Source organism: Lithobates pipiens, unplaced genomic scaffold (genome assembly GCF_037356315.1).
Source record: "Lithobates pipiens isolate NorthernLeopardFrog02 unplaced genomic scaffold, aLitPip1_a1.2 Scaffold_18, whole genome shotgun sequence".
Lineage (NCBI taxonomy): Eukaryota > Metazoa > Chordata > Amphibia > Anura > Ranidae > Lithobates > Lithobates pipiens.
This window is the reverse complement of record NW_027507758.1, coordinates 39353815-39366002: the sequence shown is the minus strand read 5'-3', so window position 1 is coordinate 39366002 and position 12188 is coordinate 39353815. Positions and strand designations below refer to the sequence as shown.

Sequence of the window (12188 nt, the reverse complement as noted above, 5' to 3'; positions counted from 1 at the left end):
CATGATCGTGTCACAGAGAGGAAGAACGGGGAGATGCTTTTGTAAACAAAGCATTTCCCTGTTCTGCCTAGTGACAGGACAGTGATCACAGCTCTCTGTCATCGAGAGCAGCGATCACTGTCCTGTGTGTTAAAGCCCAGCTCCCTAACAATTAGAATCACTCCCCAGGACACATAGCATTGATTGCGTATAAATTACAATGGTCCCAAAATAGTGTCAAAAATGTCCGATGTGTCCGCCATAATGTCACAGTCCCAATAAAAATCGCAGATCGCCGCCATTACTAGTAAGAAAAAAATTTAAATAAAAATGCCATAAAACTATCCCCTATTCAGTAGACGCTATAAATTTTGTGCAAACCAATCAATATACGCTTATTGCAATTTTTTTTTTTTTTTACCAAAAATATGTAGAAGAATACGTATCAGCCTAAACTGAGGAAAAAAATGTTTTTTTTTTTATATATTTTTGGGGGATATTTATTATAGCAAAAAGTAAAAAATAGAGTTTTTTTTTTTTCAAAAAACACAGAGATGATCAAATACCATCAAAAGAAAGCTCTATTTGTGGGAAAAAAAGTATGTCACTTTTGTTTGGGTACAATGTCGCACAACCGCGCAATTGTCAGACTCAGTACCGAATTGCAAAAAGTGCTCTGGTCAGGAAGGGGGTAAAATCCTCCAGGGATGAAGTGGTTAAGGCCCTGGCTCTCACGCTTGGCACGCTTTTGGCGAGTGGGTAGCATAAGGAAAGGTACCCCATCCCAGATAGCAAGGATAGCTTGCCACAAATTTGTAAGTCTGTTAACTTGCTGCACATATTCACTGGCAAGTTGTACACTTGCAGAGCACTTGAAGCACAAGTTCTAGTTGACAATTTTCCAATTTGTAGCAAATTTGCGTTGCAAGTCTCTAGCAAGAGCAAAGTTGCAGTGTTGAGCCTACAGCAAGAGCCTGCAAGTCACAGTGCCCTCTGTGGTGGGATGACTATTGCACAACATACTTGAACTAGAACTTGCAGCAGACTTGCAGAATGTTTGCAAAGAAAGTTGAGTCATACAATGTTGACTTGCTGCAATTGTGCAACAAACAAGCCTGGCAAGTCTAGCAATAGTTTAGCAAGTCATTTTCAAACTTGCAGCACACTTGCTTGCTATCTGGGCTGTTAGGAACAGAACTAGTGGCAGAGAAATATTCCTTCCCGGTTGGGCGCAAGATGGCCAAGCCACACTGTCATCAAGCCGCTTGCTCTGGGGGCACTTGTGCATGCTCGTTCCCAAGTTGGCTCTCTATCCAATGAGGAGAGAGAGAGCAGGGAGAGCCGCTGCTCTCATGCACATCGCAGGATCAGGGTGGGGCTCAGGTAAGTATTTGGGGGAAGTGGGGGGGGGGGCGGGGATCTGCATACAAAAGGTTTTTTGCCTTAATTCAGAGTCCCACCCTCAAAAAAAACAAACAAACAAAAAAAACTTTAAGTCAGCAGCTGCAAACATTGTCTTTACAAACACTGATTTTAACCACTTGCTGCTTGGGCCATAGCTGAAAGACGGCTACAGCGCGGTGGGCTTATTCTGGTAGGACGTCCATGGACGTCCTCCCAAAATCTTGCTCCCACGCGCCTCTGGAAAAATCCATGACCGCCGGGTCCGCAAGACCGGGCGCATCACGGTAAATGGCCGCTGTTATCGGCTGTTTACCACGTGATTGCTCCGTCAAATGACTTCTCTGTCAAATGACTTCTCTGTCAAATGACTTCTAAACAAAAAGGTTCCTCCCTCCCCTCTCTGTACCGATCTGTACAGTGTGAGGGGAGAGGGGGAGAGATCGTTTGCAGCAGTGCTGTAGGCTGGATCTGTAGTGCCCACAGTGCTGCTCAGTGCCCGTACTCTGCCCGTACTCTGCCCGTACTCTGCCCGTACTCTGCCCGTACTCTGCCCATACTCTGCCCATACTCTGCCCATACTCTGCCCATACTCTGCCCATACTCTGCCCATACTCTGCCCATACTCTGCCGTAATCTGCCAATGCTCTACCAATACTCTGCCAATAAAGTTTAACAGAAACAAAGAATTTTTTTTTTTTAATAGTTTTCAGTGTCTTGTTTTTTTATAGCGCAAAAAATAAAAAACCCAGAGGTGATTAAATACCACCAAAAGAAAGCTCTATTTGTGTGAAAAAATGGGTACAATGTTGCATGACTGAGTAATTGTCATTCAAAGTGTGAGAGCACTGAAAGCTAAAAATTGGTCTGGTTAGGAAGGGGGTTTAAGTGCCCAGTGGTCAAGGGGTTAATAAGCACACTTACCTTTCCAGGGAGCCCACGATGTCGGCCCCACAAGGCCAATCCGTCCATCTGATCGAGTGCAGGTGCCGCCATTGTAACCAAGGGAAACTGGCAATGGAGCCTTCAAGTTTCACAGCCAGTTTCCTACCGTGCGTGCGCGAGTCATGCAGCGGTTTATCAATGGCCCCGTCATCTTTTGGGGGGGACGCAGGTTCCAGAAAGCAGGGGGGGGGGGAAGAAGAGGAGGGGCTGGGAAGGAAGATCACTTTTTTACTACTAAGATAAGAAAAAGAAATTGGGTGGTCTTTTATTTAAGACCAAGTACTAAAGTTGGGTGGAATTCCGCTTTAATGCATAGAATGCATGAAGGTAAAAAAAAGTCTGCCTTTAAAGCCACTTTAAGCAGGTGAAACAGTTCATGAAAAGATATTTGGTTATATGCCTGAAATTTAGCTTTAAAGTGTTACTAAACCCACAACAGTAAAATCAGTCTGTATATGCAGTAAAGCATGCTTGTTATACTCACTGTGGAACCTAAAGGGTTAATCCATCTGCTAATAAGACCGAACCTTTGGAGTCACTCTGCACATGCTCAGTTTGGTGTGTATTGCTAGAGAGTTTTTTTCCCTGGGAGGGTGCATGTGATCTGCACTGTCCAGACAGAGGGTCAGGGGTCCTGCAGCCTCTTGGGACATTCAGAGTAAAATAAAAAACTCCTACAAGCTTTAACCAGACACTGATCGCAGTCACAAGACTGTTATATACTGCTGATGAGAAAAGACATTTAGCAATTTTATATTTACTAAAATAATTGCATTTCCATGTTCTGTGTACTGGGGGGGACCAGATCTAGTCAATGCAGGGTCCTGGGTTTAGTAACACTTTAAGAACCATTTCCCAGCAACAAATATTTTATTCAAATATATGTTTCATTTTTTCAGATACACCGAAGTAAGAATAAGTGGAAGTTCTACTTAAAAGATGGAGTTATGTGCTTTGGAGGAAAAGATTATATTTTTTCTAAAGCAATCGGGGAGGCCGAATGGTGAAGTAAATTACATTTTTGCCTGAATCCACTCTATCCCATGAGTGTCATTTAATTTGATAAGGATTTAAGTTGGAAATAATGTTTTGATTTAACTGTAATTCAACTTTCCTGCCAAAATGTTGTATTGTAAAGTGGGATAGGGAAATACAAAATGTTGTAAATATCATTTATTACTATTTATGTTGTTTTTTGAATGTAATCCTTTAAAATATCCACTGTGTGTGGTGGGTAAAGGGTAATGGGTTTCAATTACATTTGTTGCCATGTATGTCTGGCTATGTTGACAATGGAATGCTGATATAGATGCAATATGATAAGCTTCTACGGTGTCTGCATGTCAATATGCTCCCAAAGTGAGCATGTGATGATAGAAATGTGAGCTGCCATCACAAAATGTTTGGCAGGCTTTAGTGCTGTCCATTTAGAGGTTGGTGACCAAGGGAAGTCCAGCTGCAGACTCAGTGTAAGTGCAGTGTGGTCAGGGTTAGAGCCAGGACAAGTTAGTGGGGGAAAATCAGGTGGGGCACCTTCCCCTGGGTGCAGTGTTATATTGATGGGGGCTGATGGCAGCTTCTTGGTCAGAAGAGTGACTGAAATGGCACCTGCTACTCAGCATAGGTGCCTGTCGGAGAATGAGGGCAGACTACCCTCCGTGTCTCCCCTTGTCATGTGACATAATGACCAAAGAGGGAGAAAGAAGCTGCCTTCATTCCTGGGCAGGTGGAGCCTTCACCCTGGACATTGAGTGATCTTGTCCCTGCAACAGAGGTAGTATACATTTCCATTGCAACCCATGGACCCCAAGTAGCTTTTGAGCTTCATGACATCAGGCATCATCCAACCTTTTTCTCAGCAGTCTGGGGGTCATGGACACCCCTCCAACTTTCATCATGAAGCCTACAGAGTTACATGGAATAATCTCATGTACCCACAGTTGGCACTGCCAACGCTGTAACGAGTGAAAGAAGGTGCAGCTCTCCCAACCAGCCAGCGTGACAGACAATTAAGGACAGCTTCAGCCTACATGTCTCCACCAAGAGGCCAAGCCCCCTGACATGTTTCACTCAGCCAAATGGGTGAGACCATATGACTAGGCCTCTTCAATGGGTGGGACGAAACACATTAGGGGAAGGGCGTGACCTCTTGGTGGAGACACGTAGGCTGAAGCTGTCTTTTTTTTTTTTTTTTTTTTTTTTCTGTCATGCTGGCTGGTCGGTAGAGAAGCACCTTTTTTCACTCATTACATACACTATGTTAACATAAATATCGTGGTGCCTGCCTTTACAAGCACATGACCTTTAATGCCATCCCAGTATTAGTCCGTTGGGTTCAATATTGAGTTGGCCCACCCTTTGCAACTATATCAGTCAACTATTCTGGGAAGGCTGTCCACCACAAACTCGCTCATCCATGTCTTTATGGACCTTGCTTTGTGCACTGGTCCAAATCATTTGGTGGAGGGGGATTATGATGTGGGGTTGTTTTTTAGGGGTTCCAGTGAAGGTAACTCTGAAGGCGTCAGCACACCAAGACATTTTGGACAATTTACTGCTCCAAACTTTGTGGGAACAGTTTGGGGATGGCCTCTTCCTGTTCCAACACGACTGCGCACCAGTGCACAAAGCAAGGACCATAAAGATATGAATGGTGCACTGGTGCGCAGTCATGTTGGAAAAGGAAGAGGCTACCCCCAAACTGTTGGAAACATGAAATTGTCCAAAATGTCTTGGTATGCTGATGCCTTAAGAGATCACTTCACTGGAACTAAGGGGCCAAGTCCAACCCCTGAAAACAATCCCACACCATAATATCCCTTCCACCAAATGATTTGGACCAGTGCACACAGCAAGGTCCATAATGCTTGGGTGAGCGAGTTTGGGGTGAAGGAACTTGACTGGCCTGCGCGGAGTCCTGTTGTCCTAAACCTTGTGGACAGCATTCCCAGAAGAGTTGAAGCTGTTATAGCTGCAAAGGGTGGGCCAACTCAATATTGAACCCTACGGACTAAGACTGGGATGCCATTAAAGTTCATGTGGGTGTAAAGGCAGGTGTCCCAATACACTTGACAATATAGTGTGTGTGCATGCTTTGGACGAGCACACCTACATGCCTGCACCCCTTTATTTTCTTTGGCTCATGGGAGTTTTTGGCTTGAGGGTCACTCTAAACATATATTTTGAGATCACACTGCCTACACTGTGTCAGGAAACTACTAAGAGCCTTCAACGTAGTGTGAGTAGGGCTGATTCTGAACATGTGGAAGATCATCCCATGTAAAGCTGGCCATATACTAGTTAATGAATGTTCATGTGAACATTCTTGTAAAACTTCTTAGTACATTTCGATGATTTGATAAATGACAGTACTTCAGAATTAAATTTGCTTTTAACATTTGATTTATGTAACGATCAGACTAACGAAAACCACATATACTCTTCATTTGAGGAAAAAAAATTAAATTTTGTTCTTTTTTGAATTTTCAGTTGCTGTGGTTTAAAACAAACGTTGATTTGATCTTACTAAGAATTAGAAAATTGAACGAATGTTCTTAAAGGATTAGTTCACTTGTACAAAAAAAAACTGCTTATGCCGGTACGGGGTGCATGTAGCTAAAAAAAAAAGGCCATCTACATACAGTACCTCCGAAACCCTGACCAAGAAACTCCCAGGGATGGCACCATCATGTCCTGCCTTGTTGCTAAGACGTTACTAAGACTCTTCCAGCTGTTATTGCCCACCATCAAAAGAGCGAGCTCTCAAACCCCCACACACACATGGTTCACTACCTTCTCTGTCACAGCACTGCTGAGCTCAACGGGAGAGAGAAACGCATGCAAGGAGGTCTGTAACCGAGAAGGAGCTTCCTCCTATGATGGTGGGCGGTGAGCAGTAAGGGCTGGGAGTGTCTTGGCAATGTTCTAGCAACAAAGCAAGATGGGATGATGTCATCTCTGGGAGTTTTCTGGCCAGGCTTTGGGAAGTAAGTAAATGGCCTTCGCCTTTAGCAAGGGCTTTATTTGACTTTGGCTGAAGTTGCCCAGTTTGTTTTTATCTACACGCGCAACCTACCAGTATAGGCAGTTTTTGTTAAAAGGGAACTAACCCTTTAAAACAAAGTTTGAACTAAATTCTACTAGTGTAGAGATATGCAGCTGGGGGTCTGCTAATTGCATATCCCTGTACCAGTGTATGGCCAGCCTTACGCTGATGCTATAATGATGTGGCTATGATCTGAAAGGGCACTCCTTTATCAGGCATAGAGTGCTATAAGGACTTCTCCCACTGGCAGGGATGCTAAACATTAAATGCCACATAGTATTTACAAAAAAAAGTTTGTTTTGGGCCAGTACGTGAGGGGTATTTAGTACTGTATGTTTGGAGTTAAATAGAAACATAGAAAAGTGATAGCAGAAAAAGATTGAGTAGTCCATCGAGTCTGCCCGTTTTTTTATTTTTTTTGTTGTTTTATTTTTTATTTTTCTTGTTTTTTATGTTGTCTGCCCTCTGTTTTTTGTTACATTTGTTGCCTGACTATAGATCTATGTTTATCCCAATAAAGTTTGAGATAAACATAACCTAGATCTATAGTCAGACAACAAAGATAATGATCCAAAAAAAATAAAAAAAAATAAAAAAACAAAAATAAAAAACAAACAAACAAAATCAACACCTCCCCCCAAAAAATAATAAAAAAAATAAATAAATAAAAAAGACTCAATGCACTTTAGTATGTTTAAAGTTACATAGAAACATAGAAAACATAGAAACATAGAAAAGTGACTGCAGAAAAAGACTGAGTAGTCCATTGAGCCCGCTAATTTTTTTGTCTTGTTTTTGGTTTTTGGGTGAGGTGGCGTTTGGTGTTTTTTTTTTTTTTTTTTTTTTTTCTCTCTCGTTCGCTTTGTTGTCTGACTATAGATCTATGTTTATCTTAAGCGTGATTGGGATAAACATAGATCTATAGTGAGGCAACAATGTTAATGGGAAAAAAAACATAACCACCCCCCCCCAAAAAAAAATGGGCACACTCTGTCTTTTTTTTTTGTCTTTCTTTTGCCATCACTTTTCTGTTTCCATGCAACTCCAAACATACTAAATACCCTTCACGTACAGACGCAAACAAAAATATTTTTTACAGCTTTAATTGCAGTAGTGAGGTCACCAACCTGACGTCTGGCGGCGGGGGGTGCTTAGGTCATACTGGATGTGATGTTGGCCATTTCAGTGCCCAGTCTTATAATATCAGATTAACCAAAAAAGTTAACAATTGTTTATTTTTATATTTTTACAACAGCTGTACATAATGGCACTATATAAGTTACAAAAGAAAAAAAATACATTTTCTGCAATAAAAAACTGCATTTATGGTTTTAATTTATTTAGTTCCTCAGAATTACAAATTAATTATTTTCACTTTATCTATGTTGAGTGTGTTTTGCTTCTTATTTAAGTATAGAAGAGAAGACTGAGGTCTACGGTGTCACAGTGTAGGCAGACTTCAGTATCTGGAAAAAATGTCTTAAGGCTTGGAATCTGCCTGACCTACTTTTCTTCTTATGAGTGAATAAAAAACACATTATCCATATGCAACATCTACTTAAACAACTGATCTTCTCTGCGGTAACGTTGGATAGCAGTGTTGCTCTAAATATGCAAAGAAAATTATAGATAATGGTCATGCAGTTGCTTAAAGGTAATGCACACTTTCAAATTCTCTTGTTGTTTTAGCTAGGTATTAATGCAGTTATAGGAAAAGATGATCTGCAACTCAATACATGCTCCCCTAAATGTCTTCAAATTTATTGGTACTCCATGTCTTCAGACAATTGTAATAGAGGCAAATGTTAATGCGTTTCAGCCAGTTCAGCCATGTTCACAACTAAGGAAGAGCCGAACACCCCCCGGGTTCGATTCGCATCAGAACATTCGAACAGGCAAAAAATTTGGACGAACACACAAACGCTGTTAAAGTTTATGGGACATGAACATGAAAAATCAAAAGTGCTAATTTTAAAGACTTACCGTATTTATCGGCATATAACACGCACATTCATTTTAAGAGGGAAGTTTCAGGGAAAAAACGTAAATTTTTGTACTGGCGTATAACACGCATGCGCTATTTGCACCCGATTTTCATGGTGAAAAAGTGAGTGTAATACGCCAATAAATACAGTATATGCATGGTATTGTCATAAAAAGTCTTTGGGGACCCAGGTACTGCCCCAGGGGACATGTATCAATGCATAAAAAAAAGTTTTAACAACTTCAGTTTTTCCAGAAGCAGTGATTTTTATTAATGCTTAAAGTGAAACAACAAAAATGAAATATTCCTTTAAATATCGTGCTGGGGGGGGGGGGGGGGGGGGGTGTCTATAGTATGCCTGTAAAGTGGCACATTTTTCCCATGTTTAGAACAGTACCACAGCAAAATGAAATTTCTAAAGAAAAAAAAGTAATTTTAAACTGATCGCGGCTATAATGAATTGTCGGGTCTTGGCAATATAGATAAAACTTATTGAAAGAAAAACAGCATGGGGCCCCCCAGTCCATTACGAGGCCCTTTGGGTCTGGTATGAATATTAAGGGGAACCCCGAACGGTAAACTGGTAGCCTGTAAAAATTTTAAAGCGTGGCCTATGGAGATTTTTAAGTAAAGTAGTTTGTCGCCATTCCACGAGCGTGTGCAATTTTAAAGCGAGACATGTTAAGTATCAATTTACTCGGCCTGACGTCTTTTACATTACAAGAGAAAACATTTTTAATTTAAAAAAGTGTATTTTTTTTCCAAAAAAATTGCATTTGTATGACCGCTGTGCAAATACGGTGTGACATAAAGTATTGCAAACATCTCTATTTTATTCTCTAGGGTCTCTGCTTAAAAAAAAAATTATATAATGTTTGGGAGTTCTAAGTAATTTTCTAGCAAAAAATACTTTTTTTTTTTAACTTGTAAACAACAAATGTCAGAAATAGGCTTGGTCCTTAAGTGGTTAACTGCACAAATCTATAGCTCCGTATTATATAGAGGTGTGCAGATAATACCTGTGTCTGCCTTCTAGGAAAAAACACTAACCTCAAACAAGTCTGTCCAGCTTGTCTCAAATACAGCCAGTAGCGATGTATAAGAAACAAACTGGTTCCTTACAAAAGGAGCCAGTGTCTTTCTTGAATATGAGTTGGTCATCTTTGTATTATTTGTAAATTTAGCCTGAGGCTATACTATTACGTGTCAAAAGTAGTAAAACTGATCTGTGTATTTTTGTTGGCGTTTGCGTTTGGATTGTATATTGCAAGCTGACATTTTAGTTGTAATGTTCAGTAAAGAAGTAATTTGAAAAATGTAAAAGATTATTATTTTTGTCCTGCCATAAATTCAAGTGAAATTCCAGATTTCTTTGGTCTTTCCAGGTCTACTATGTATATATGCATATATTGTGGGCAAACAATGTCAAGCAGAGAGCATGCAGTGAGGTAATTAGGGTTGCCACCAGTACGGGATTAACCTGGACAGTACAGGTTTTGCAACTTGTGCCCCGGGTCTCTTTCCACCTGAAACTTGGGCACAACATATCTGTAGTCCCACCAGGTAAATCTCAGACCCTTGTGGATTCCTGTCAGCTACACCTCTGTGTCCCTCTGCCTTCTCGCCTGCCGCTGCCACCCACCTGCAGGATCGGCTTTGGAGTCATTAGCTGCTGGGACCACCAGTGTCCTAGCAACCAATGACGCTTTTGCCGATGCTCACACGTGGTCCACCTACCAGCTCTGCCCACTATCTCTGGCTCCCTTTCTGCAAGCAGACCATGGCGGCAGTCGCTCTTCGGTGGCAGCTGTGCAAAAACGCCCAAAGGAGGCCATCCTGTTGGGTAGGCTGTGCGACCTCTTCTGATGTGCCTCCGCTGCTGTCCTGTGGAGAGTTGGCCAAATGCCACCTGCTACCACCTGATTTCACAAGGTTAGAAAGGAGGGGAGGCTGCACAAAGATGAGGGGAGTAAACAAGTTTGGGGGCAGGGGCTGTAACAGTTGAGGGGGGCAAGAGGACAAGGGGGGAGGGGAATGAAGAGGCTGCACAAGATGAAGTAGGAGAGGAGAAAAAGGGGGGGTATGATGGGGTGCACAAATGAGGTGGGTAGGGAAGCTGCACAAGGTGAGGGGGAGATAGAGAAGCTGCGGGGAAGTTATGTGGTGAATGTGTCACTTGGTTTCAGGGTCATTGTGGTAGATACACAAGGTGAGTGAGAACGTGCAGTCCTGCCTGCCGCTGAACTGCCTTCACCCTTGGCTAAGAGAGACCCTTGATCACCCCCTCCCCTGCAGTTTTCCCTTGGCCTTGCTCCTTCCTGTCATGCAGTGGCTCAAAAGTTCTATGGTGGTGGCTCCGGCAGCCGGCTGGAATCCCTGGATCCAGAGATCAGGGGTGCAGCCAGCCCAAGTGAGTGGGTACTTTAAGCTAGGTGGATCAAGAGGATGGTAAGGCTGGCTGCTGAGCTATTTCTTCTTCTGGGACTTCTACTACTGACCCTCCACATCTCGGTGCTCCAGGGGGTTCCCGCCAGTCCAGCCAATGTCCCTCCGCAGCTCTGCAAATTCTGATGTGTGGAGGGATGCCAAATGTAAGGGGGAACTCTGATGGGGACACCAGATGTAATGTGTTTTTATTTTGAAATATGGATGTGATTGGCCTACTTATGTTTTGAGAGCAATTTGGAAGATATTTTGAGTGACTAGACCTCCTTAAATTTGAGTTGATTACCCCTGCCTTAGGTAGACATCTGTGAGTTGCAGGAATGTACACAAAATGGTGTTCATTCCTGAAATGGACAAAAATCCACAGCCCTTTTGCAGGGGTACAGTGGTGACATTAAATCTTAATGACATAACCACCCACTTTGCGTTTGCGCTCATTCACCTGCAGCAAAACCTATGGTAACAAAGTATCAAGCGTTTTTGGTGCAGCATCATTTTTAAAAAGGTTATACAGATTTTACTGACTGGAAAGGTACCAGCTGATTGGAGAAAAGCCAATGCAGCACCAATATTTAAAAAGGGCCCAAAATACATCCCTGGGAATTACAGACCGGTTAGCCTAACATCAATAATATGTAAACTCTTGGAGGGGATGATAAACGACTATATACAAGATTTTAGTAATGAGAACGGTATCATTAGCAGTAATCGGCATGGATTCATAAAAAATTATTCTTGCCAAACCAATCTATTAACCTTCTATGAGGAGGTGAGTTGCCATCTAGATAGAGGAAGGCACGTAGACGGATTTTGCATTTGACACAGTTCCACAAACGTTTAGTGTACAAAATAAGGTCCATTGGCATGGACCATAGGGTGAGGACATGGATTGAAAACTGGCTACAAGGGCGAGTTCAGTGGGTGGTGATAAATGGGGCGTACGCGGAATGGTCAGGGGTGGGTAGTGTTCTGTGCTGGGACCAATCCTATTTAATTTGTTCATAAACGACCTGGAGGATGGGATAAACTGTTCAATCTTTGTATTTGTGCATGATACTAAACTAAGCAGGGCATTAACTTCTCCGCAGGATGTGGAAACCTTGCAAAAAGATCCAAACAAATTAATGGGGTGGGCAACTACATGGCAAATGAGGTTCAATGTAGAAAAAAGTAAAATAATGCATTTGGGTGGCAAACATATGAATGCAAACTATACACTGGGGGGAGAACCTCTGGGGGAATCTAGGATGGAAAAGGGCCTGGGGGTCCTAATAGATGATAGGCTCAGCAATGGCATGCAATGCCAAGCTGCTGCTAACAAAGCAAATAGAATATTGACATGCATTAAAAAGGGGATTCATTCCAGAGATAAAACAATAATTCTCCCGC

At 42.2% G+C, this 12188-nt stretch overlaps 1 protein-coding gene across 1 annotated transcript in view; it reads left to right on the top strand.

Moving 5' to 3' along the window:
- The window catches only part of GTF2A1L (general transcription factor IIA subunit 1 like), a 155020-nt gene extending 151657 nt beyond the window's left edge, over positions 1–3363 (top strand). The window contains exon 9 of the mRNA XM_077485603.1: positions 3225–3363. Within this exon, the coding sequence (XP_077341729.1) occupies positions 3225–3332 (108 nt within the window). The 3' untranslated portion in view covers positions 3333–3363. The remainder of the gene's footprint in view (positions 1–3224) is intronic.
- The last annotated feature ends 8825 nt before the right edge of the window (positions 3364–12188 follow it).